The sequence below is a fragment of the Aspergillus candidus genome (genome assembly GCF_002847045.1).
Source record: "Aspergillus candidus strain CBS 102.13 unplaced genomic scaffold BDW47scaffold_90, whole genome shotgun sequence".
NCBI classification, from domain to species: Eukaryota; Fungi; Ascomycota; class Eurotiomycetes; order Eurotiales; family Aspergillaceae; genus Aspergillus; species Aspergillus candidus.
This window is the reverse complement of record NW_020194095.1, coordinates 40,077-63,932: the sequence shown is the minus strand read 5'-3', so window position 1 is coordinate 63,932 and position 23,856 is coordinate 40,077. Positions and strand designations below refer to the sequence as shown.

The 23,856-nt window shown below is 50.9% G+C and overlaps 10 protein-coding genes across 10 annotated transcripts; 3 read left to right on the top strand and 7 right to left on the bottom strand.

Moving 5' to 3' along the window:
• Nucleotides 1-136: 136 nt before the first annotated feature.
• BDW47DRAFT_129908 (phosphoglycerate mutase family protein) lies at nt 137-1,561 on the top strand (the record flags this gene model as incomplete). The annotated part of the gene is made up of 4 exons (XM_024817041.1): nt 137-172; nt 278-582; nt 708-1,295; nt 1,447-1,561. The coding sequence occupies 4 exons, from the start codon at nt 137-139 to the stop codon at nt 1,559-1,561; spliced, it is 1,044 nt and encodes a 347-aa protein (XP_024667500.1).
• A 584-nt stretch (nt 1,562-2,145) lies between these two features.
• BDW47DRAFT_95069 (uncharacterized protein) lies at nt 2,146-4,669 on the bottom strand. The gene is made up of 2 exons (XM_024820287.1): nt 4,022-4,669; nt 2,146-3,968 (listed from the first exon to the last, which is right to left on the bottom strand). Exons 1-2 carry the CDS (start codon nt 4,307-4,309, stop codon nt 2,382-2,384), a joined length of 1,875 nt encoding a protein of 624 aa, XP_024667499.1. The 5' UTR covers nt 4,310-4,669; the 3' UTR covers nt 2,146-2,381.
• A 653-nt stretch (nt 4,670-5,322) lies between these two features.
• On the top strand, nt 5,323-6,816 carry BDW47DRAFT_135178 (anaphase promoting complex subunit DOC1; the record flags this gene model as incomplete). The annotated part of the gene is made up of 2 exons (XM_024818268.1): nt 5,323-5,858; nt 5,933-6,816. Exons 1-2 carry the CDS (start codon nt 5,348-5,350, stop codon nt 6,814-6,816), a joined length of 1,395 nt encoding a protein of 464 aa, XP_024667498.1. The 5' UTR covers nt 5,323-5,347.
• A 99-nt stretch (nt 6,817-6,915) lies between these two features.
• On the bottom strand, nt 6,916-8,654 carry leu2A (3-isopropylmalate dehydrogenase LEU2). The gene is made up of 6 exons (XM_024814531.1): nt 8,536-8,654; nt 8,449-8,469; nt 8,316-8,384; nt 8,153-8,248; nt 7,458-8,085; nt 6,916-7,356 (listed from the first exon to the last, which is right to left on the bottom strand). Exons 1-6 carry the CDS (start codon nt 8,584-8,586, stop codon nt 7,124-7,126), a joined length of 1,098 nt encoding a protein of 365 aa, XP_024667497.1. The 5' UTR covers nt 8,587-8,654; the 3' UTR covers nt 6,916-7,123.
• An 89-nt stretch (nt 8,655-8,743) lies between these two features.
• Nucleotides 8,744-9,449, bottom strand: BDW47DRAFT_95014 (uncharacterized protein). The gene has a single exon (XM_024820286.1). The coding sequence runs from the start codon at nt 9,223-9,225 to the stop codon at nt 8,788-8,790; it is 438 nt and encodes a 145-aa protein (XP_024667496.1). The 5' UTR covers nt 9,226-9,449; the 3' UTR covers nt 8,744-8,787.
• On the bottom strand, nt 8,744-11,007 carry BDW47DRAFT_113913 (CDP-diacylglycerol--inositol 3-phosphatidyltransferase). Its single transcript, XM_024814530.1, has 4 exons — nt 10,583-11,007; nt 10,171-10,510; nt 9,726-10,102; nt 8,744-9,662 (listed from the first exon to the last, which is right to left on the bottom strand). The coding sequence occupies exons 2-4, from the start codon at nt 10,316-10,318 to the stop codon at nt 9,342-9,344; spliced, it is 846 nt and encodes a 281-aa protein (XP_024667495.1). The 5' UTR covers nt 10,319-10,510; nt 10,583-11,007; the 3' UTR covers nt 8,744-9,341.
• A 463-nt stretch (nt 11,008-11,470) lies between these two features.
• BDW47DRAFT_113912 (uncharacterized protein) lies at nt 11,471-12,103 on the bottom strand. The gene has a single exon (XM_024814529.1). It carries the CDS (start codon nt 12,072-12,074, stop codon nt 11,877-11,879), a length of 198 nt encoding a protein of 65 aa, XP_024667494.1. The 5' UTR covers nt 12,075-12,103; the 3' UTR covers nt 11,471-11,876.
• Nucleotides 12,104-14,070: 1,967 nt separating this feature from the next.
• Nucleotides 14,071-15,284, top strand: BDW47DRAFT_129903 (uncharacterized protein; the record flags this gene model as incomplete). The annotated part of the gene is made up of 6 exons (XM_024817040.1): nt 14,071-14,161; nt 14,216-14,356; nt 14,417-14,475; nt 14,537-14,899; nt 14,979-15,108; nt 15,172-15,284. The coding sequence occupies 6 exons, from the start codon at nt 14,071-14,073 to the stop codon at nt 15,282-15,284; spliced, it is 897 nt and encodes a 298-aa protein (XP_024667493.1).
• A 3,368-nt stretch (nt 15,285-18,652) lies between these two features.
• BDW47DRAFT_113909 (putative RNA splicing factor (Pad-1)) lies at nt 18,653-21,074 on the bottom strand. Its single transcript, XM_024814528.1, has 5 exons — nt 20,967-21,074; nt 20,200-20,914; nt 19,820-20,128; nt 19,289-19,768; nt 18,653-19,234 (listed from the first exon to the last, which is right to left on the bottom strand). The coding sequence occupies exons 2-5, from the start codon at nt 20,823-20,825 to the stop codon at nt 18,976-18,978; spliced, it is 1,674 nt and encodes a 557-aa protein (XP_024667492.1). The 5' UTR covers nt 20,826-20,914; nt 20,967-21,074; the 3' UTR covers nt 18,653-18,975.
• A 332-nt stretch (nt 21,075-21,406) lies between these two features.
• On the bottom strand, nt 21,407-23,294 carry BDW47DRAFT_113906 (fatty acid alpha-hydroxylase). The gene is made up of 3 exons (XM_024814527.1): nt 22,234-23,294; nt 21,931-22,179; nt 21,407-21,869 (listed from the first exon to the last, which is right to left on the bottom strand). Exons 1-3 carry the CDS (start codon nt 22,944-22,946, stop codon nt 21,716-21,718), a joined length of 1,116 nt encoding a protein of 371 aa, XP_024667491.1. The 5' UTR covers nt 22,947-23,294; the 3' UTR covers nt 21,407-21,715.
• Between the last annotated feature and the right edge of the window lie 562 nt (nt 23,295-23,856).

The following is a 23,856-nucleotide window of genomic DNA, read 5'->3' as shown; positions in this document are numbered from 1 at the left end:
CCCCGTTCTGCCATCTCTTCCCCGCAAGTCTTATCCACATGTATATCTTACTTCACTCAACTTAACCTCAATCAAATCACTTCAATCTCCTAGCAACCCAATTCCCAATTCAATTTGCAAAAAGACAGATTTGGAAATGCCCTTAGACACAATATATCTGACCCGCCATGGCGTATGTCATCAACCAATCCCTTACAGCCCTACAACCCACTCTCCAATTGCTCCCTGCATCCCCGGTTTTATACCATCCATAACTAACCCATGAATACGCATACAGCACCGCCTAAACTGGACAATCAACTACCAAACCGGCGAATACAAATCGCAATTCCCAACGCCGACAGGAAACCCCGCGGACCCGACCCTCACGTCGCACGGCGTGCGGCAGTCGCGCGAGCTGGCGGACCATTTGGTTAGTGAGAGGGTCGTGCCGAAGCCGTTTCGCGTTTATAGTAGTCCGTTTTATCGGTGTTTGCAGACTATTCAGCCGGGGGTGGAGGCGTTGAAGGTGAGGATAGGGAAGGATGGGAGTGGGATTGATGAGGGGGCGGTGTTGGATGTTAGGGTTGAGAATGGGGTTGGGTTAGTATTTACTTCTCCCTCTTTCCCTTACCTCTCTTCGTCGCAGACGAACATCAAAAGAAATGAAACAGACGAAAAGGAAACGGGAAGTCCAAAGCTAACACAAGTATAAAAAAAAAAAACAGAGAATGGTTCGGGCCAACCTCCTTCTTCCACCACCCATCACCCTCCACGCTCTCGACCCTCAAAACGCACTTCCCAACCATCCTCCCAGACACAGACACAATACCCCCCCAGCAACAACCAAACGTGATCCCCTCCACCCGCGGCGAAACCATCGCCCAGCTCCACGACCGCCTCGCAACAGCCCTATCGTCCATAATCGCCGACGTCGACGCCGAGGTAGCCGCCCACGAGCAAGCCACCGGCTCGCACTCCAGCAAAGCCATCCTCATCTGCTCGCACGCAGCGCCTCTCATCGCTATCGGCCGTGCCTTGACCGGTAACATGCCTGATGATCCGGACGTGGAGGACTTCAATGTTTTTACGGCTGGGTTGAGTACTTTTCGGCGGAGGATGCCCTCGCCTGTCGAGGGTGCACACGGCAGTGGTAATAGCGGAAGCAACACATCCTCCCTCGCACCAGGAACAAAACTCACCAAAGACACAATCACGGTCCCGCAATGGCGAGGCGGCCGTGGTGTCGGCGGGGGGTGGGACTGTATCGCGAATGGGGACTGCAGTTTTCTGAGCGAGGGTGCTGAACGGGGGTGGTATGTTTTTTTTCTCTATTTCTCACCCTCCTTTCATCCTTTCTTCCTTCTTACGTTTTTTCTTTCTTTCTTTCGCCTACCTCGTTCATTCCGTCCTACCACGTTCACTCCTCCTACAACACCAATAACGATACTGATTCAAATACGATAGGCACTTCTGCGGCGAAGAATCCTTCGATACAGGACCGATGGCTCCACCTTCTGCGTTCCCGACTTCGGGTCGGGATTCCTCCATTGAGGCGTCTAGGACGGGGACAAAGCTTTGATTGGTATTGGTCCATCTTGTTATATCTGAGGTTACTAGTATATAGACTGGATAGACTAGGTCGGTGGCAAGGCAGGTAGACTCCCTGGTTTGGAGACCTGCGGATTGATAGATAGATGGACAGACAGACAGACAGACAGACAGATATGTAAATAGGCAGATACATATATACATACATAGAAAGATACCGACGGGCCAAGTATAGAGATGAATACCCTTCGTTGGTTTTACAATCTGTCCTCTGTGTAGCTGTTCTCGACAAGAGTGTTCGGGACTCTTTCGAGGGGTGGTGTGAATATACACCAGCAAGGTAGGTCTGTCTACCTACCTAGTGACTTGGTGAAGTAGGATAGATAGTATGTACCAAGTAGTGCATTCATGCTATCATCATTGCCCTCACGCTTTGTATTCACTAACACTCAAGTTCAATTCGCTTAAACGCCAACAAATCTCAAATCTTATGTACACTGACAACTACAGACATAGATACAAATCGAATCGTCACCAAGTGAAGCCAAGCCAAGCCAAGCCAAGCCAACGACGAGAGGGATCGATCAAGATCCAGAGGCTACAGAGATGACCGGAAAATAAGATGACAAAAAAAAAAGAAGCAAATAAAAAAAAGGCGAGCGTGGAACAGGAGATAGGGATAATCCAATCTTCTCCGTCTTTCAAATGTCCGAGTCTGACTCCCGTCTAGAGTGTCTAGAGTAGAGCTTGAAATAGAACTGAAACAAACTAGAGATAGACCTAGCGGGTGGAAATCCAATTGTTCGATGTTTGTAGGGGGTATCATGTATTGCGGAAGGGAAAGGGCATAACTATTCATTGTGTAGGTGGGGTTCAGCGCGAGCGGCTTCAACTGGTGGATGGTCGTTGGGGGCGTTTCCCGGAGGATGGTTTTCAGCTCCGGGTGCAGATTGACTTCCCCCATCCGGATTTTGTTCCTGCCCGGGCTCTTGTTCACGGTTCGAATCGGCCTCCTGGCGACGGGCGTCCTCTTCTGCCCTGAGGCGCTCTTCATTCCGAGCAGCTTCCGCTGCCTGGCGGACTGCTACCTGCCGTTCTCCCACGCCGGGAACGAGACTGGCTAGGAATAACGCGGCGGAGCGCTCGAATCGACGCACGCCGCTGACAAAGTCGGCGAGGCTGACGCCGGCAATTCTGGTAACCCGGTTGTCTGCGTTCGGCGCACCAGCCGCGTGTGTGTTGGGTGGATGTTCATTTTCTAAAGGATGGGCCAGTCCCTCCAGGTGCTCCTGCAACGGCGTGACCAGGGTGCGGTACACTTGTTGGGGAATGGTGGTGTCGGATAATAGCGCGACCAGGATGGCCGTGGCCACGTAGATCGCCCGTGTCCAGGTACCCGGCTCGCTGAGCATGTAGCAGAAGAAATACAGACGGACGAACAGCCACATGCGTCGGACGTAGCGTGCCACGCCCATCTGGTCGTTGTTTCCGGCCCGCTGGTTGATCAAGGCCTGGCGGACGGCATTCTCCATGACCATGGCGTTCGGGTTCAGGTTCGCGGGGTTCGGGTTGGGGTCCGGGTTGGCTGTCGGCACGTTGGGCAGCGGGGTGGTGGTCGGGGTGGGCTGCGGGATCTGTCCTGCGCGGAAGGCGGCCATCGACGTCGGGATGATCTGTGTTTCCGGGGACGCCACGAGCGCTTGATACCCGTCTGGGGAAGTCAACAGATACACGGGAGCCCTTTCATGACTGCGTTCGGCCACGTTCGTGGCGGTTGGTCCGCTCCCACGGCTGAGGCGAAGGGTGTCGGCACGACGGTAGATGATGGAGAGACGATCGAGGAGATGCTCGATTTCGCCATTGCGCGGCATTAGGGGATTCTGGGTCTGCTCATCCAGGCATTCCAGAAGCTGAGTACGGGCAGCGATAGTCGTCTCCAGCGATGGGATCAGTCCTTCCCCGAACTCTGCTTCCATCTGCTCTATGCGAGGCCGGACGGTGGCCAGAACACGGTTGACTTGTTCAGCGCGCTGCGCATGTGTCCCGGAGATTACCAGTCTCGGCATGTTCGAGGCATTCGCTGCGGACAACGAGTGTGGGTGCCATTGGTGCCAGGGCACTGGAGAAACGGGGCTTGCGAGCTCCCGAGAAAGGTGAGTGGGTCTTGGTCGCGCTCCTTCTCTTGCGTTGAGCTGTTCGCGTATGATCTCAATGTTGCGGCGAAGTGCATGTCCCAGCTCGGCCTCATTGACGGTCAGAGGAGCCTGCTGGCCTCTCAGTCGCAAGCCTTGTTCAAACTGCGGGGGACGGCCGGGCAACGCGGTAGTCTGGGGAACCGATGAGGCTCCGTTCGGGATCAGTGATTCGGCGCCTGTGGCCGCAAGAGGATTGGGTGGAGGGGCCGGGGGCAAGACGAGGTGGATCGAGTGCTGTGAACCCTGAATAGACACTTGTCAGTCGCATGTATCGTAGGCGGACGGATTATCCTTACCTCCTCTGGCTCCAGAATCGACTGCAAGGTCAAGCCAATATCGACAACCGGTCTACCGCTGTAAATCAGGCGCTGCGATTCCGGGACGGGATTTCCGGGGATTTTCGCCTGGATGAGGCGCTTCAACTCCGCGATGGAGGTGGATGCGGCAAGGTTGTTGAAGCTGAATCGGCCAGGAGGAGGGAGCGAAGGACACAGGACATGCAGCGTGAAGCCCAGGGGATTATTAGCTCCAGGGTCTCCGGCTGCATGGGGCGAATTCGCCGTAGGTTCAACCATAGAAGGCATTCTCGTTTGGACGCTTGCTTGTTTGGTCTAGTCTAGCAACGACCCATAGTATGCAGTGTGGCAACACGCGGGACCGATGATTTGACGGACGTTAGTAGATAAGAGAAAGAAAAACGAATGTGACCGCTGAGATCAAACAGATGAGCGTCTAGTCAGATTGGCCAAATGACTCTAATCACTGTCTAGATAAGGTAGGTAGGTTGCTGGGGGGCTGGCTCTGAAGCGGTTGGGTGTCCTCTTCCGTAACGGGAGGATGCGCCGGCCCAACCCCGGGATTTCCACCTGGATGAAGTGAGCAGAAGTCCCACGATAGAGACAGCAGTGGGGAACAGTGGAAAACAAAAGATGGGAAGAGACAAGGATAAGAAGAAACGATGAGAGGAAACAACAACAAGACAGAGAGAGAGCGAGAAGTAATCAGGATAAACGACAGGCCAATCATGAGCCGTGAAGGCGGTGTGCTGTTCTGCTGATTATTATAGGCGGTCAGAACGGGCGGTGAGGAGTTCGCGATATCATCTTGTTTGACTTTCTCTTTTCACTCTTTCCTTAGTTTTTATATGTCTATATATCTAGAAATACATATCTCCATGCCTATCTATAGTCTAATCTCTATTGCAGATGATGGTGCAAAGTGATCAAAGAATGACATGTATGGACCAAGTAAGAGAGAATCGGAAACTTGATCGATTCATCCACGATGGATTCCTGGTCGTATGCAGGGTCTATGTCAGGTTAGACCGATTCCCAGAGTAAGGCAGAGCGCATGGGCTGTAGCTACAATTTTTCAATCGACACTCAGCGGAACAAAGAAGCATCTCTGCTGTTCTCATGGATCTGGTTGATATCCCGCCAGCACGTGATATCGCGGAGGGACGCGCCGCCCAACGAACCCACCTAAGCTCCTTCCATCTATCAGATCGACAACCAATCGACAGACCCAGAGCTTCAAACACTTGGAGCCACCCGATAAAGCTCTCAACAATGCCAACATAATACACAGCCCTTTCAAAGCAAACAATACCATAACCCTCCACCATGCCCCGTCACCAACACCATCTCTTCCGCCGTCAACAACAGCAACCCCCCGCGACGACGCCCTCCGTCCGCGGCGACTCCCCCCATCCGCGTCCCCCGCGCGCCCACCTCGGCCATGCCTCCGCCCACCTGCAGTTCCAGACGCCTCCGTCTCAGGCAATCCCCCAGCTTCATCCGTCGTCCGGGGCCTTCGAGGCTTCAGACCGCGACCCCGTCTACCCCAATGTCGCGGCGCAGGCGGCAATCTTCTCCATGTTTGGACGGGGTGTCCCTAGTCGGCACTTACAGCCGGGGGCCGTAATGGACGAGGGACAATTCGAGGACGAAGAAGAGGAGGAGGAGGAGGAGGAGATGGGGGAGGACACGATCAATGGATATCACAGGGACTTTGATGTGGATGCCGAGGGGAACGTGGTCGATGCGTCAGAAGAAGAGATGGAAGGGATGGTAGGGGACGATATAGAGGAAGAAGAGGATTTTGTCGAGGAGGACGAGATGATGCATGATCGAGGTATATATGCACTATTCGCAGGTCCCCATCAAACGAGAACAAGACGAACACTAACAACACCGGATCGATAACAGAAAAATCACCCTCCCCCCTCCCAGCCAATTTGCGCGAAATCTCCTCCCTAGCATCTTGGACCGTCTCAACACACAAACCCGGCTGTGGCGTATCCGCACTGCGCAACCCGTCCCCCTCACAATACTGGCAATCCGACGGGCCCCAACCCCACACCCTCACCCTACACTTCTTCAAGCTCGTCGCGGTGGTCAAAATCCGCGTCTACCTCGACTTCGACATGGACGAAAGCTACACACCCACCAAGATGAACTTCCTAGCCGGCATGGGCGGCAACGACCTCGTCGAGTTCGCAACCTGGGAAGGCGAAGGCCCCTGCGGCTGGGTCGACGTGCCTCTCGAAGGCGTCGGCGGCCGCAGCGAAGGCTGGGTGCGCAAGAAGCGCCGACGGCGTCATCCAACAACCACCAAACCCCACAAACCAACAACCGACCACAACCGGCGCCATCGCGGGCCCACATCCTCTAAAGCCTGGCCCGACTACATATTCTCCGACGCAGACAACCCCGTCGAATACGACATGGACGCCTACGAAGACGACGCGGACGAAACCGCCGACGAAGACGACGAAGACGACCCCTACGCAGGCAACGTTCTCAAAGCCATGGTCCTACAAATGCGCATCATGGAGAACCACCAGAACGGGAAAGACACCCACGTGCGCGGATTCCAGGTCTTCGCCCGCGACGACGACCGTCGGCGGATGGGCAACGCCCCGTCTGCGTCTGCTGACGGCCGCGTGCGCAGACATAGTGCGCGCCGCTCGCTCAGAGGGAGTACCCAGGATGATGGGCTCGATGGGCGGAGTGGTGGCGCTGATGTTGATCGGGGGAAGGTCTCTGGGTTGGAGGAGCCGGAGTGGATGGGGGAGCCTGTTATTCGGTAGTATTTTGTCTTGTGGGGGGTGGGGGTTTGTTTTGTTCTAGGGATAATGTTGTTGTTCGGAGTTAAGTTGAGAATTCAGATACCCATGGTTTATTCATTGCCTTGCTATACTCACACCTTCTAGTTCCATCCCAGCTACATATTTATCTGGTCTATGTACGGTCGTACATCTCACATCATCGCATACTAAGCGAATAAAAGAAAACAAAACCTCAAAATCTATTCATCCATGCATTGTTTTATTATTATTCATTTAATAAATTTCATCAAGAACCCGAAAAGGAAAAGAAGAGGAAGTTCAAAAAGAATTACTTCAACAACTTCTCCAACTCAGCAGCAACAGCATCACCGACCTGCGCGGTGGTTGCCTTGCCGCCGATATCGCCGGTCTTGACACCGGATTCGATCACGTTGCTGACGGCCTTCTCGATGGCGCGGGCTTCGTCGAACAGGCCGAAGGAGTACTGCATCATCATGGCGATGGAGAGGATGGCTGCGACGGGGTTGACGATGCCACGGCCGGCGATGTCGGGGGCGGAGCCTTTTATTCAGTTTGATTAGGGTTGTGATTCATTTGCATATTATGAGGGGGGAATAAGAGAAGGGAAAGAATATAGGGTAGAAAAGGAAGGGAAAACATACCGTGGATAGGCTCATAAATACCATTCACCCTGCTCTTACCGTCAGGGATGCCGCTCAGACTAGCAGAGGGCAGCAGACCCAGCGAGCCGGGGATAACACTCGCTTCGTCACTGATGATATCACCGAACAGGTTGCTCGTGACAACGATGCCGTTCAGCTTGCGCGGGTCCTTGACCATGATCATAGCAGCGGAGTCGATGAGCTGGTGTCCGATCTGCAGCTGAGGGAACTCCTTCTCCATGACCTCGGTGACGACCTTGCGCCACAGACGGCTGGTAGCCAGCACGTTGGCCTTGTCGAGACTCCAGACGGGCAGGGGCGGGTTGTGCTGCAGGGCCAGGTGCGCGGCCAGACGGATGATGCGCTCGATCTCGACCCGCGAGTAAGGCTCCGTGTCCATAGCGAATCCGCTGCCGTCGTCCTCCTTGCGCTCGCCGAAGTAGATACCGCCCGTCAGCTCGCGGATGATGTTGAAATCGACGCCCCGGCAGACGTCGGCCCGCAACGGAGAGCTATCGACCAGGGAGGGAGCGGCGAAGTTGCATGGTCGCAGGTTGCCGAAGGTGCCCATCTCTTTGCGGAGCTTCAGGATGCCCTGCTCTGGGCGGACAGCGCCCGTGCCCCATTTCTGTTCCCTGTTAGCATCTTTCCTGTTTCTTTTCCCTCTCGATCTCTCCAATATGGTGCACACGTACCGGTCCACCAATGGCACCCAAGAGAACGGCGTCGGCGTTCTTAGCGGCGGTGAGGGCTTCGTCCGTCAATGGCGATCCAGTGGCATCGATCGAAGCCTGTACAGTCTTGTGTAAGTGTACGGTCACATTGAAGCATTTTCAGGAAGGAATGTCAAGCACTTACACCACCGAGCAGATGATCCTGGAGGTTGAACGACACACCCTCACGGGCCTTCTCAACCACGCGGAGAACCTTTATGATAATTAATTTATGAGCCCTCCCTGGCTTTGTAACCAATACGATACTCCATTCATACCTTAACAGCCTCCGCGGTCACCTATCACCAGAGTCAGGTCAGTACGTGCTCCTCGCATCAGAACTCAACAGTGTGGTGGGGCCATACCTCAGGACCGCAGTGATCACCACCGAAGACGACAACATTGTAGGGGGCCATGATGGTCAAGAGTTATCGGGAGATGAGCAGAAAACAAGAATGAATCAATAGATATCGCAAACAGAAAGACCGAATGAATCAGGGAATAAATATCGAAGTGAAATAAATGGCGGGGTGTCCGAAGCTCCGATCAGTTTCCCCCCACGCCGCCGACACCGGAGAGCGCTGGTTACTAAGCTCAAGCATTGTTATCATCATTGGTCACATTCCATCAGGGAGTCTCCACGTCCCCTGCCAAAATAAAACTACATACTGTTTCCTACTCTTATACACAAGGATCCGAAGACAACAGGGAAGAAGTAGCAGCAGGAGCAAAAAGGAAAAATAACAACAAAAATTAAAAAGAGAGAAATAACCATGCCAGAAAATAAATCTAATCACAAGAAGTATCAAGAGGTAAAAGTAAAGAAAATAAAAGATATAAAAGATTGGAAATAAGAAGACAGAGAAAAAAAAAAGTAGAGAAAAGAAAAGTATACTAAAAATCCATACTCGAAAAGGGTCAGGGACGGTCCGAACGAACACAGCCGCCCAAGTCTTCCCACCAGATCCGATACCCTCTGGATCTGCAGGAGAAAAGCGAAAAAAAGACAAGGGCTGCTCACGATCCCCAGAAATCAGCCAGAGCACCAAAACCATGCACAGAGAAGATGATACGGTCAAAGAAAGAACGTGGGCGTCAATCACGGGATGCCCTGTCCGGATCAACAGCCCCAAGGAAAGGCAAGACCAATCCACCGGACCGGTCGTCCAGCTCAGTTCTTCTTCCCCTGGCGGGCCGCCCGACGGTTGGCGACGTCGCCCTCCACCAGCCACTTGCTGGCTTTGACCATCTGCACGACGTTGATGAACTGCTTCAGCGCCATGATGGGAGCGGAAACACCGGTGATCACCCACGGCCAGAAGCTGTCGATCTTGTTGGCGCGGGCCAGCTCCAGCGCTCCGGCGCTCCAGGGGTTGTCAGAGCCCTGCACGGGCTGGAGCAGGGATGGGGAGAGCATCGGCGACGAGAAGGACAGGAGGTAGAGGCCGATGAAGAAGATCTCGTTGGCAGCGCAGCAGATGAACAGCACAGTCTAGGAAATGGGTCAGCATCGAAGATGTCGTGTTGAGCGAGTGTTCCGCGCCGTCGAACGCACCTTGCTATGGTAGTACCAGTACAGGACCCAGCTGCGAGTGGCCTCGACGTTCTTGTGGCTCTGGCCGGACCCCCCCATGCTGAGGGTGGCGTACATGTGCATGTAGTGGCTCGCCATGTCCAAAGAGATCAGACCCTGGAAGACGATCGCCCAGCGCGGCCAGGCGGAGCTCAAGAAGACCAGGAGGCACGCGGTCGTGCAGCGGTCTGTTACCATGTCCAAGACGGCACCGTACGTGGTAGACTGTTTAAAGTACCGAGCGGCATATCCGTCCAACGCATCCAGCAGACACGAGACACTGTAGAGGATGGAGCAAGTCCGAGGATGGAGGGGCATGTAATAAAGCGACGCAATGGCGAGGACGATTCGGAAGTAGCCTAGTCCCAGTCAGAGGGTCATTGCGAGTCGGCAGGGAGGGGTAAGACAGAGAGCAGGAAGCTCGTACCGATGAGATTCGGAGCAAACAAAAACACGTTTTCTTTCTCCTCCTCGCTCTGCGCGACGTCGCTCTTCAGTGGCTGTTGCACCGAGCCATTACTGGACAGCAACTCATCGGCCTGGGCGGCCTGCGGTTCCGTTGTTCGCGAACTCATTATATCTAATATGCGGGTGATGTAGTGGGAAGGGAAGTTTTTGTTGAGGAGAGAGATCAGAGAAATGAGTGTACGGTGAACCGAAAACCAGCGGAGTCGTCACGGAGGTTGGTTGGGTGGGAACAGGAGGTCGTTCCGAAGGTTCCACGGGGTGCCGAGCGCGTTGTCTGTTCAAAATGAATGTGTGGTGGCCTAGAAAGTCAGGTGTACAGGACTCGTCAGCAAAATCAGATCGGGGATCTCCTCAAGCTGCGATGGTCTTACAGCGTCAAAGGAGTGATAACTATTGCCACCGAGATGTGTGTCTTGAAGCAAATGCACTTACACGTAGATGCCTCGTGCCAAACCTTCCAGAAACGCCCTAATTTTTTTTCCGGGCCCGAGCTTCGATCGACAGGGATTGGGAGGGAACGCAGACGGCAGCTCGACGTGGGAGATCTGCCAGATCAGGGGAACCAGAACAGTGGGAAGATGGATGAGATCAAGGAGATCCCTGGATGGAACGATTTAGGATTCGATGTGTCGTCAGGGGAAAACCGGGGAAAGATTGATTGTTATTTGGCCATGTGTTGAGGGAGGGTTGGCGATAAGGTTGATATGATAAGCAAGGCCAACTTCCCCTTTTAATGCAGGATCCTCCTTAGCCGTAGTTGGTTCAATCCACCAGTCTGGGTGCAGGGGACAGAATGACGGTGAGGAAGAAGGTGAAGAAATAGGGGATACCAAATGGATTTGAGGTGGGATGACCACAGCCCCGTGGTGGCCATCACGGAACTATCAGGTGATATGAGGTCGTCATTGGCTGGCAACCTCAGGCTGACGGTGACGAACCTCAGGCATCAAAAATGACTGAACACTGGCTGTTTTCGGCGACCAGTTACATTGCCATATATTACATATTGGTATAGCCGTGGAGTCACATCAGTAGGTGGTTATAGAAATATTGCATAGGTGGTGCAGGAAGAGATCCCTAATCTGGAGGCAGAATTCAAATCCAACATCGATGATATAATAGTAATATACATGTATATTTGTTTTTATTTACTAGGCCTAGATCTCGATATCAAGTAAGAAAATTATGATTTTTTGTATAGATGGTTCCTTAACCTGGCCTACCCTACTGATCACCCACTCTTAGCGGTCATACCTAGCCTAGTACCCTGCTCATGTTCCGCCCTAGTTGTTGCCAAAATTGCAAACGAATACCTCGCGCAACCAACATCATAATATCCACCTTTGTCACCATCCTTATCACACGGCTCGTATATGGACTGCATGAGTGACTCGCAGGTGTTCTTGTCATCCTTCCCCAAAGGAAACTGAACATCAAGCTCCGTGACCTCGCTCTTGCAATTCTCTTGCCACGACACCGAGTACTCGTAGGCGTTCTTATCCCTCGTTTCATCCACGTTGGTTTTCTCAATCGTCTTATCGCCGGCTTTGATCTTCTTGCCTGCCGTCGACTTGCAGAACTCCGCGCCCCACTTTTCCTGGAGCTCACTGTTTACCTTGCCGCCGGAGACCGCACTGATGTCTTTGGGGCCCAAGCAGGTGTGTTTCACATCGAGTCCGCTCGGATCTTTGGATCCGTCTGTGATCTTGAGGCTGTACTCGTCGCCGCATTTGAAGGTCGCTTTGGCTTCGGGCTTGATGGAGTGGCTGTCGTATCCGGAGCCTGTAGGGCCTTGTTAGATGACAATCCTGGAGTGTGAACGATATCTGTGTGAGGTGGTTGAGCTGAGTCCTTACATATCATATCGTGCACAGTTTCCTTGCACTCAGACCAACATTTGTTTCCGGCCTTGTAGTTGAACTTGAAGGTGTACTGTTCCCACTTGAGCTCCTTGCTCGTGTCCTTGGATTTCTTGTCCAATTTGTCACAGTACTGGTCAGCCAATTCGTATGCTTGTTTTCTCGAGATTGGAAGGGCGTCGCTGTAGGTGCCGCTGCACTTGGTCTCTGGCTTTTGTTTATATTTGTCGGGGTTGTCATAAATATCCTTCAGCTTTTTGAGCTTGTCCAGCCCCTGCTTCATCTTGTTGATATCTCTTTGCTGCGGCGGGCCAGCTTTGGCAACAAATGCGCATTTGCATCCACGGAACTTTCCCTATCCAGGCGGTCAGCGTGGGGGAGCGCAGATCAGGCTCATGGACATATCACAAACCTCTTTACAGGTCTCATCATCTTCACTCTTGCACTCATCCTCTTCGCAGAGAACGATTTCGTTTTTCTCGGGGTCTGGGCAGTTTTCGCTGCACTTGCAATCAGCTTGAGGACCCTATATCATAGTCAGTCATGACTTCCCCACGCCACATATCCACTGGAACTCACCGTGGTGCACTTTCCATCCTCCCCTAGACATATCTCATTTTTACACTGGGGCACATCGTCGCTATCATCATCAGGACATTCATCCCGACACGGACAGCCGGCCCGGGGCCCTTCAGTGCACCACCCTGACTTGTCTTTGCAATCCTTGCACCACGTGTCGGTGAAGTCCTCCGGGCAGCTGTCTTGGTCGTGGGGATTAGGCACCCCCTCGGGAGGAAAAGAGAAACCGGGCGGGGGAGGAGGGAATGGGATTATGAGAGGCACTTTGCCATTGCCGTCGCTGATGTCACTGTTAATAAGGCTTTCCCTTGCACCCACCAGCAGAAAGTAACATACCCCTTGTTCTCCCCACATCTGCAATATTGCGGTGCTGCAAGAACCCATTGACCATGCGATTTCGATGTTCGATATATCGGGCGCGCACAATAGCCCTTTTTCCTCTTGTGCTCGCCTCCACATAACTTGTCATCGCATCTCCATGGTTCTTCGTTGACGTCCTCACGGCAATAGTATGCAGCGGAGTAATGGTCAATCTTCGCGCAGACCCTGGAGGTCAAAGTGAGAAAGCCCAAGACAAAGAGAAACAGACGAAGCATGGTGAGCGAACTGGCAGAAGTGAAAGAAAAGAACCGGTGGATGGAGATATCTCGACTCCGAGTTCCAATACCGCATCTTATAGAATCCTGAACGCTCTCGACAAGCTGCCTTCAAAACATCCAATTCCCTCCAAAGTGCCGTGCTATAGTTGGATATCCGCAAGGCATACTCGCTACGGGAGACTAGGGTTGAATCTTGCACCATGCCATGGCCAGCAAACATTGAAGCCAAGCAGACATGATATTTTCTTGGACCCCACGTTGCAACAGGGGTTATGAATCCCTGTATATGCTTGGAGGCGCAGGCGGGAACGGTGGGGGCCCCGAGGGACCATTTCCTTTATGCGGATGGAAGCGGGGCCGTTTTTGCATCTCTATTCAGACACTAAGTTTCGACAGGGATGATCCATCCAGTAACCAGAACCCAACAATTTTTTAGGGTCAGGCTCAATAGTTCCTGGGGCTGAGTGCACTTGAAAGTGCTAGTGGGATAAGTCTAGATTCAACTTGAGACCCCGAAGCCATGAGGAGTCGTGTTGAACTAGGTCAAAGATATCACTTTGTTGCAGGATTCTCCTATGGTAATTATAGATGCAATTTGGGGCGGAGGCGTGATGGCATAGGCTCGTAGTCTGCACTTGACGAGAACCGATCAACTAAGCGAATGAGACTGGCCCAGGAGCAGCTCGTCAAATACTTTTAAAAGGACCTCAGTAAACCCGTGGAATCTCATATGCTTTTTTGTCTTGTTTTTTTTTTTTTTTTTCTTACCATCTTCCAGTGTCTTCAGTTAACCAACGCCTGTTGTTTGCAAGCATACCAACCATGCAGGTCAAGTCCGCCTTCTCCGCCTTGGTCTTTTGCGCTATTCTCACCCCGACCTGGGCTGGGTGGTCAATCGACAGATCGTGTGGTCGTAAGTTGGGTTGTTCAAGTTTCGCATTCAGAGTCCCGCTAAGTTTAAGATTAGCTGTCACAGGCAACATTGAAAAGGCCATAAAGAACATCATGAAGTGGCCAGCAGAGGTCACCAAGTCTCTAGGGAAAGACAAAGATGTCAATGAATTCGCAGCACGTTTGTTCAACACGGCAGACTTCGAGTACGTCAAAGGTAGGATTGACATCTTACCCACGGTATCCATCCCTACTGATCACGCCGTTTGTTCCCCAGATATTATTTCGAAGATTGGCGCTCAAAGCGCCATGGGCAACAGCCAGGTCGATGATCCGGTGAGCCTCTTCTCTCTTCATAGGCCTATCATCGTTGTGTTAATTGAGGATATAACTACAGATAATCTATTGCACGCAGGACCGACTTGAGGAAAGGATTCGGGCTTCAAACCAGGAAAAGTATTATTACGACACCTTAGGTAAATTCACTGTCGACAAGGATACATACGAGGGTTGCGAGGACAAAGATACTTTTGGCTATACGACCGCTTTTTGGGAAAAGACCAAATCAGGGAAAGGCCAGACAACTATGCAACTATGTCCCAAATATCTCAAGGATATTGGCCAGACACCGATACTCGACGGCAAAGGCAAGCCGCAGAACAAGAAACTGCACGATAGCTACGAAAAGTTGAAAATGATGCACGGAACTGATATTCACATCAACGACTTTGCGGGTCTTGAGCTCACGCTTTTCCATGAGGTACGTTCAACATCTACAATGGAAAAGGACAGCTTGCTGTGATATATATCATCCGGTCATTCTAACGAGGGGTGCGCAGTTTGTCCACACGCCCAAGGTCAGGCCAAAGCCGCAAATTATGGATCATGGATACTTCTGGAATGATGCGACGGGGCTATCCAAAGACAAAGCCCTTGATAATGCCGAGTCTTATGCGCTTCTAGCTCTCGGTAAGTATCAAAAAAGGATATGGACATACTATAAAAGAAAGACAGGCTGACAAAAAGACCTAGGGACTTGGCTCATCAACCAAAGAGCGGCCCATATTCAAAGTGACGGTACGATAGAGTGGCTGGAAGATGAATTGGCGATGAAGAAACGCACTGCGCAGCCTTGGACTGCCTGAACTGCCTATTTAGTGTGTTGTGATTTGATAATGGGCTTATATAGTAATGGCTTGTACGTTTAGATGGAGGCTTACAATTGAATGCCATATAACTACTCGAAATGCCTTTCTCTGGATCGCATGAGAACATCTATCTATCTTCTAGAAATAATTACACCAAAGCAACCAGTGTTCGTCTGTCTACTTCAAAATCACGACGTCTGTAGACTGCTATAATATGGCTCCACATTACCCTCGTTCTTTCTTTCTTTCTTCTTCCTTTCCTCCACAGAAACAAAGCCAACAGTAGCAAAAAGAGAAGATAACATCAGGGCAGCGACTGTCAGGCAATATTACTCCCTCTGACAACCATGCCACAGAATCACTCTCACATCCTACCCTCTGCTCTAACCAGATACAGCCAGTCCACCGGGTGTACTTACACAACTATATTCCCCAAGGCACACAGAGCTCCATAGTCAGAAAGCTAGCGAGATTTCTCCAAGGCTGGAGGAGGGACGGGGACGCCATTTGCCGGGAAGCAGCCGTCGCAGAACCCCAAGATTAGCTTACGGCCCCCACTGCGATTCTCGTATTCCCCCACTCAGAAAAAGGGGGGAAGAAAAAGAAAGAGAGAAAATAAACATCGGATTGACACCGACGCGGGGGAGACATATGGCCAGCCAAGATCTTCGGCATTTTAGAGAAGTTCCGGGCCCAGCAGGCACACCACACCTTCGCGAGGCTATGCAGGTAGTGGGAGCTGTGGTGGTGGCAGTGGATTAGTACAGGGCATGTGTGTGCTTCTTCATATTTACATTTGGATTATTATTCCCTTTTTCCTGCATATGCAGATTTTTATAGGGAGGTAGTAGCCCAGCTCGTGACTCTATGCCTGTTTGGCTAGTAGTTACGTGGGCAGTGTCTTTTCTGACAGAGTGCATCGTTTGAAGTGAAAAGTCTGGATTTAGCATAAGACGCAAAGATACCACTCAGCTACAAAAGATATCTAGACACTCCTGAGCTCTGTGGGTATCTTTTTATGTACTATCTTATTTCTGACATACTCTCATAGATATTACAGATTTTTTATGACTGTCATATCTGAATCTTCACATACCAGTAGCTATACACTAGGCTCATTCTTTTAGACTAATCTACGGCACACTTAGGTCCCCTATATCTTAAATTTACAGGAAGTAAATATTCTTACTAGGTTTTAAACCTGTAATCTCAGGATAATAGAAAGAGTTTAACATGCTAGCAAAGTGCTATCAGGTTCATAACTAATATGAAGAATACCACTCAGCTACCAAAGATATCTAGAGACTTCTGAGCTCTGTTGGTACCCTCATATAGCTATCTTATATGGCGACAGCATAATTGTCCCCACAGAGTTCAACAACCCGAAGGAGCCGCTAATTGCTCCTCAAATATACTTTTATCGATATTAGGTTTTTTCAAGCTGGAAATGACCCGCTACCTTGGACGAATAAGTGTTATAACATCTTTTATAGTCGAATGATATGGGCTTTTCCTGTACCACAGGTGAGTACCGGCACCTCGAGGTCTGATTCTCGTGTCATCCTACAATTCACCATTTACCCTATCAAGTTAGTCCAGGCACTACGATTATTCGCGGGAGGCGGCGCAAGATCCCGGCGCATTCTCGCAATCCTCCGTGATGGCCCCCACGTTTGCCGCAAGGGCCTTGACGGGTTGTATATGGGTGAGGATGATCGTCATTGGATAGAGTTTGGCGTGAAAGGCGCTATAGCCATATCAGCCTCGCCCATGCCTACCATAGGTACCGGCCAGATTACTGGCACATCCACTTGATTCTTGGACTGGTCGAAGCATCATTTTATACCATCCTAAGTAGGCATCCGAAGTCACGTCGTCGAGTTTTGGTCATGTATTTGAGGGCTGTGCCTGCGCATGAAGGTTTGTTTCTTGGGGGAAAGCGGTCCTTTCCTGTCTCCTTCCCTAAGCCACCCCCAAAGGCGTCTGGATGCGACGTTACATGACGTGGATATCATCATATGTTCAAGGTAGTAATTGATGATATTGGCCATTTATGTGAAGGTCTGTGGTGTGGCATGAGCGAGGCCGGTATGGCTGTAGGGCCACTCTTTAGCGTTCCCTCACGAAAATATGACGGCTGTTTGAGTTTTTTTTTTTTTTTTTTGTTTTTTTTTTAGTTACACTGTTCAAATGCTGTTGAGTAGAGATTAGGGAGAAGATGGGTTATACGGAACTCCCCATATGTCAGCCGCGGGCAGGAAGGGGGGTTGGTCTGGAACTGGCCCTTATGTACTCCGTAGTACTGTCAAAATATAGACCAGAGAAAATATGACAAATTGCGAATTATTTGAAAACAGAGCAATGCTGTCACTCTTTGTTCTACAAAGTTACGCTTGCCTAAAGTACACGGAAAGATCATGGCTCTATGTTGATAAATTGATACGGCCCTTAGCATACTCCGAACACCAGCTGTGAATAGGGCTGACTGTCTCCTATCCTCTTCAATAAACCTTACATTATAAAACCCCAGAGACTTTATAGCATTAATATTCTTTTACAGAGATTCTCCGTGGAGAAATACAGGACACGCATGAGCAGTATTTATCAAAGTAGATAATATCAGACACACTTACCAATAGTAAATTTAAGAAGAAGTTGCGATATAAGTGCTATTCAAAAGCTTCTAGAGGACACGAGTCAGATCTTCCAGGGATCTCTCATCAAAAAGAGTCGGTAGGAAGAACTGTATAAAGCAGATATAATATAAATCTACCTCCACCTATCTCATATGCTGGATGATAGTTATACTTACTTTAATAAAACCATACAACGGCGGTCATCGGATCCAGCCACTGCAGATAGTTCAATCACACGATGTGTACCTTATGACAGTGATCCTCGGCCACTGGGGCATAGCCCAACTCCAGGGTGGAATCTTTACAGGATTTTATAGTCGAAGGAGAAAGATATGAAGACGAGAGATAGCATGTATCCCCTGAACGAAAAAGTAAAGTGAGGAAGGAAGAACAAAGACAAGATGGTGCATCTTCAAAAAGTCAAGAGCTTGAAAGGGGTTGAGGCCTGAGGAAAGAGTAGATAGATGGCAATGAAGGAGGGATTGAACTTTTGGGTTATATACAGTTTGCTCCAGATTGACTTCCTGCACTGTCTGTTATATCACCGTCATTTCATGTTTGCCCAAACACTCATCATAGACGTCCCCTCCATAAAAACATCTATTGAACTTCCAGGCTGGGAGGGCCAGCCAGCGTGGCAAGGTTAAAGAGTATTAGGATGCCTACCTAGCCTATATAGACTTAACGTACTCTTCATTAATTGTCCCTTCTACGTATACCGCGGTAAGATCAAATTCCAGAAAATAAATTGCTTTCGCTATGAATGTACAAACACCTATAAACATATCATTGCAAACAAAGCCATTCGGCTATAGACGACCACGAAGAGCGAAAGAGCAAAGGACTGCCACCTACCAGGGGTAGTGTCATCCAAGCCAAGCCAAGCGAAGCACCACGTCGGTGCGGTGCAGCTCAAACGGGGGCCATGATAGTAAACAAAGGGCAGGCAGTGTGTGGGCTCTACCAGCACGAAGGTCGCACCTAATAACAATTAGATGAATACCTACCATGGGAGAAAAATCTTGGTAGGCTGCGTTGCCATCTGGTCAGCACTAGATCGCCTTAGTCCGGGAGAACAGACTGCTGTAGACAGCGTCGACGACCGGCTGAGCGGTAATCTGTCTTCCACCGAAGAACCGTCCGTTCAGGCCCTTGATGGCGTTCTCACCACCCTGGACTCGGTCGAATTTCAAGTAGATATCGCCTTGGGAATTGGGATCTAGTGCAATGTGAACAACATGGCCATATTTATCTTCGCACTCAGCGCGGACGTCATCCTCCAACTCTTTACCCCAGGTGTCACCTTCTTCCCTGTGAACTGTTAGAATCATGTAATATAGAGAGAGGATATAAAGAGAAACATACTCAGAAGGATCAAACATATTGCGAAGCATAACACATCGACTCGCCATGTTGACATTGACGGGTAACGGCTTGGTTTCTGTCTTAGGGCGAAGCACTTTCTGCTTATTATCGGCGGTGGGCTCCGCAGGTTCATCTGTTCTTGCAAGCTTCCTCATCAATGCGTCCCTACTGTAGTTGTTGAAGTTCACACCGGCAACGTCCGTGTCATCCAACGCACTGGCGCCGGCTCCTTTTTCGGTTTCGCGACCTCCAGCACGGTCGAAGTTGTTGGTGCCGCCGGCCTGGACGCCACGTCCTCCCTGGCCAGAGAACGAAGAGCCCTGGAAATTCGGTTGGTTTGCACCATGGCTCTGCATGCGTTGTGCGTTCGAGTCAGGGGTGAACTTATCGTTGCCAAGGCCAACGCGGATCGCTCGACCAGCAAGATCGAAACCATTCATCTTTTCGAGCGCTTCTCGAGCCTGATTGGGATCGCGGAATCTGGACACCTCGTAAGTATAAAAGACATCCAAACAGCGGGTGGACACTTACTGTACAAAACCATAACCGCGGCTCCGGTTGGTTTCATCCTTTTGCAGTTGGACGAACTCAAGCTCGCCAAACGGCTCAAATACATTCTGGAGGTCACTCTCAGTGATGCTGAAATGGATGTTACCCACGTACAACCTATGAAAGGGGGCAGCGTGATTGCTCCCACTGCTGGCTTCGGGGTTGCGAGCCTGGCGGTTCTTTTCCGCTTCAGTCAACTGAGCGATAATTGGGATTCCTAGAAGCTTTTGTCCTGTAAGCTGGATAGCACTGGCGACGGATTCCTCGTTTTTGAATTCGACATAACCGACACTGTGTTTGTTAGTATGAATAACTATAAAAGTATAGAATAAAACAAGAGAGAGAGAGAGAGAAAGACATACCCCTTAGACCTTCCACTGACACGATCCTTGACGATCTGAGCCTCCTTAACAGGACCAACTTTCTCAAAGAAAGCAATCAACTCCTTCGTCCTCAACCGCGCAGCAAGCTGCTGTACGAAAATCGTGCGCCTGTCACGCTCGTCTTCATTCAAAGGCGGGGTCTTGTCACGGGGGCTCGGGGAGCGTCTGCGTTCACGTCGCGATCGTCTATCCTCGTCCCGCTCGTCACGACGAGACCGGCCACTCCCAGGGCGATAGTAGCGATCGTCAAAGGGGGACCGCGAGCGGGTGCGGGCCCGGCCACCTCCACGGTAGAAGTCGCCGCCGCCGGAGCGGTAATCGTCACGGTCGCGACGGGACCTCCGACTGTCACGGCTCTTGCTCCTCTTTCTGCTTCTATGGCTTCCGTTAGCACTGCCGTGTTCGCTCTTCGGGCTCTTCATGTCCTCGTCCCCGTCGGCGTCGCGTCGGCTGCGGTCGCGACGCCGGCGCTCTCGGTCGCGCGAGCGATCGCGGCGTTCGCTGCTGTCGGCCTTGGAACGGTCATCGGGTTCTTGAGAGCGTGGGGTGTCCTGGGCTGGGGCCGCGGTCGATTCGAGTAAAGCTTCTACGTCGAGGCCCGACATGGTGGTAGAATGGTTTGTTGGTTTCCCTTGTTCCCTGGATGAACCTGAATAGAAAAGGGGAGGTCGTGTATTGGAGGGGAGTTGGATCACTTGTGGCTAGGTTAGACTGCGCCGGCCAGTGAAGTTTTGACTTGAGCGAACCCTTCTGTATCAACGTCGAATCTTCAGACTGTCTCTATGGAGAGCAACGATCAGTTTCGTGATAAATGGGATGTCTCGAGTAGGTTGGGTTTGTGAGTTGAAAGTAAGGATCAGGATGGATTGGGTGGCACCGAACAAGTTGGTCCAGTTGGGCGAGGTGGGAAAATGGCCATGTCACGTGCATCTTGGCATTTGCCTCTGTAGCCAGTTAAGCCACACTTTTGAGACAGGAACCATGGGATCTGGGCCCAAAATCCTTGCGTCAGCTATTAATATCAATGTTACTCTCATGCAATATATTGGCAATGCCTCAAATGAACACGGTTGCACGGCTGATTTATTGTGATTCTGTGAAGTGATATAGATTGGAATGACATGTTACCATTTCTGATACAGTTCATGGAAGAAAACAATGAAAACAGAACTTAGTGAGAAATTGACTATTGTATTAGATATGTATGTATTAAGTATTATGATCATGCTGTCATGCAAACACTATGTATAAACAGATCCCTGCCATTGGCACCATTCCAGCTAGAATAATCGTCCAGAATATGCAGGGGGGAGGTTGAAAGGAAGGGTGGTCTTTACGACGGTCGAAAAGAAAACAAAGTCAAAGAAAGTCCAGTCCAAGCGATTCCAGATGCAATCCCAGCATTACTTCGTATAGATGGAGGATGAGCGTTAGACGGAGAAGCAACCTCCACCCTCCCCAAGTGGGCAAGGAGAAAAACCGACGATGACGGTCTTTATTGGGTCTTCACAGCCTTGGGCGGTGGTGTCACCAGTTCCGTGCCGAAGATGCGGTCCCAGAAACGGCTCGTGACTCCAAACCCATTCTCATAGTCGGCAAAATGGTGCTCCAGGTGATATTTCTTGAGGGACTGGTAATACGAGGGAAGCCTGAGAGCGATCGTGGTCAGCACATACGCGGCATACCAGGGGGGATCCATTGGTGACTTACTGGCGATGGTGGAGGAAATAATGGGTCAGGTCATAGCAGATATAGCCAAAGACACCGCCGCAGTAAACCAGCAGCGCCGCATGCCAGTTGTAAAAGAAAACAGTATGGGCCAACTTCCAGAACGGCGCTGCCAACACGACGAACAGAGTCGGGGGCATCACGAGCCGATACCTGTCCATCGGCAGATAATGGTGGATGCCGTGGAGAAGGAAGTGGAGGCAGAGTCCAACCCGATTGTCCGGGAGACAACTGGATCGTTGTTAGGGTCTGGCGGGTAGGTGGGAGAAGGCGGGGGGAACATACCCATCAATGTGGAACAAGAACCGGTGCATGAGATACTCGATGAGACTCCAGAGAAATAAACCACCCAACCAATAGGCGGCCGCTGCCGGTGCATTACCCAGCCCAGCGAAGCCCAAGTAGGTTCCGTAGGAGATCGGGGGCAGCCAGACGATCGGAACCACATACCATGCAGTCTTACTCAAGGGCTCCAGGAAGTTACCGAACAACGGGGCGGACTCCCCTCCTTTGTAGTGACGCGGGCGATGGATTTGCTCCAAATAAAACTCCTTGCTGAAACCGCTATTCCACAGCTGGAGCAGAAGCGGCTTGTTGAGATCCAGAAACTTGTGTGTCTTATAATCGTGGGTGTAATCGGTGTCGACGGAGAGGTCCTCTTCACGGGACATACCGGTGGTCGCGTAAACGGGGCCGGATGAAGAACCATTCTGCATCTTGGAGCATTTCGCATCCGAATCCGAGACGAGGAAGCCGACGAGATTATCTTGAAGGATTTCGTAGGCGGACTCGGAGTGTTCGTGGGATCCGACGTCGCGCAAAATCTCCTTCACATCCTTGCCCGCATATTCCAAAACCAAATCACCGCCTCCCGGATGGTCCTCGACGAACGAAGTGATGTCGTAGACTTGGGAGCCGATCGTCACATAGCACGAGTCGGCATTGTTATGCGACTCGACCTCGGCGACGGTGAACGTGGGTAGGACCCTTCCAGGCATGATTGCCAACGGTCGAGTGTCTGTTTTAAAATTTGCAGTGGTTGGAGAAGAGGAATGGCGATTGTGACCAAAGGGTGGAGGTGGAGAGATGAGTCGATTGAGTGAAGCCGTAGGGGGGGAGAAAGATAAGTGATAGATCTGGAGACAACAAGGGAGTGGCGTGAGGTCGCGGATTAGGTCCGGCGGCTCCGCACGAGGGCACTAATAAAAAAATTAAAAAAAAAAAAAGGTAAAAAAGCTGACCAAGCGGAAGACAGGAGAGTGGAAGCAATGATTAATCGACAACAAGTGCCAGTTGGAGGGTTTCCTGGAGCTATAGACAACGAAAGAGCTACACTACTCCTCTCAACCAAGACCTAAAATTCTTTGAAATGAGTATACACCTCAATAAATATTTTAAAATCAATTTGAATTATAAGTAGTGCTGTAAATGCTGGATGTGGCTGAAAGACGTAGGGAGATCGCCGACCGAGAGAATCGTCGCCCAGAGGCGCTAAACCTAATTGGGGTTCTTCCTCACCCCCTGAGCCAAAGAATTCAGGCGCCTGACTTTATGCACTGGAAATATGGAAGATGCGATTCAGGTTTTATCCCTGCGACGGTCATTTATTTGTTGATTATAGTCTCTCTGTACCAATCAATCTATGATCTAACGATGGGACGACACTGGACAAACCATGGCTTGAATTGATCTTACGGTGTTCTTAGGAAGAATGTCAGACCATCAACCATGTGATTGTCAAATCGGATCCTGTCATCGATCCGTACCCTGTTCAAGTCTTGCATCACCAAGTGACTATGAGATGGTTTGAACATCCCTGACGTTATTCGTGGGAAAGGATCCGAACAGAAAGACCTGCGGAAGACGGAGATACAGAGCCGGGACTCCCTACTCCATCAGCTCCATCTC

Excerpts from the sequence above, each read along its gene's own strand:
- BDW47DRAFT_95014 (XM_024820286.1), bottom strand. The coding sequence starts at position 9,225 with ATGGTTTTGGTGCTCTGGCTGATTTCTGGGGATCGTGAGCAGCCCTTG.
- BDW47DRAFT_113912 (XM_024814529.1), bottom strand. The coding sequence starts at position 12,074 with ATGATATGTAAGGACTCAGCTCAACCACCTCACACAGATATCGTTCAC.
- BDW47DRAFT_113906 (XM_024814527.1), bottom strand. The coding sequence starts at position 22,946 with ATGCCTGGAAGGGTCCTACCCACGTTCACCGTCGCCGAGGTCGAGTCG. Across the intron at positions 22,180-22,233 it reads TTCTTGTTCCACATTGATGG|TTGTCTCCCGGACAATCGGG; the intron begins GTATGTTCCCCC and ends ACAACGATCCAG. Across the intron at positions 21,870-21,930 it reads TATTTCCTCCACCATCGCCA|GCTTCCCTCGTATTACCAGT; the intron begins GTAAGTCACCAA and ends GATCGCTCTCAG.
- BDW47DRAFT_113913 (XM_024814530.1), bottom strand. The coding sequence starts at position 10,318 with ATGAGTTCGCGAACAACGGAACCGCAGGCCGCCCAGGCCGATGAGTTG. Across the intron at positions 10,103-10,170 it reads GTTTGCTCCGAATCTCATCG|GCTACTTCCGAATCGTCCTC; the intron begins GTACGAGCTTCC and ends GACTGGGACTAG. Across the intron at positions 9,663-9,725 it reads ACTGGTACTACCATAGCAAG|ACTGTGCTGTTCATCTGCTG; the intron begins GTGCGTTCGACG and ends CCCATTTCCTAG.
- BDW47DRAFT_113909 (XM_024814528.1), bottom strand. The coding sequence starts at position 20,825 with ATGTCGGGCCTCGACGTAGAAGCTTTACTCGAATCGACCGCGGCCCCA. Across the intron at positions 20,129-20,199 it reads GTCAGTGGAAGGTCTAAGGG|TGTCGGTTATGTCGAATTCA; the intron begins GTATGTCTTTCT and ends TAACAAACACAG. Across the intron at positions 19,235-19,288 it reads AATATGTTTGATCCTTCTGA|GGAAGAAGGTGACACCTGGG; the intron begins GTATGTTTCTCT and ends AACAGTTCACAG.
- leu2A (XM_024814531.1), bottom strand. The coding sequence starts at position 8,586 with ATGGCCCCCTACAATGTTGTCGTCTTCGGTGGTGATCACTGCGGTCCT. Across the intron at positions 8,249-8,315 it reads AGGATCATCTGCTCGGTGGT|GCTTCGATCGATGCCACTGG; the intron begins GTAAGTGCTTGA and ends AAGACTGTACAG. Across the intron at positions 8,086-8,152 it reads TGGGTGCCATTGGTGGACCG|AAATGGGGCACGGGCGCTGT; the intron begins GTACGTGTGCAC and ends AACAGGGAACAG.
- BDW47DRAFT_95069 (XM_024820287.1), bottom strand. The coding sequence starts at position 4,309 with ATGCCTTCTATGGTTGAACCTACGGCGAATTCGCCCCATGCAGCCGGA. Across the intron at positions 3,969-4,021 it reads CGATTCTGGAGCCAGAGGAG|GGTTCACAGCACTCGATCCA; the intron begins GTAAGGATAATC and ends GTGTCTATTCAG.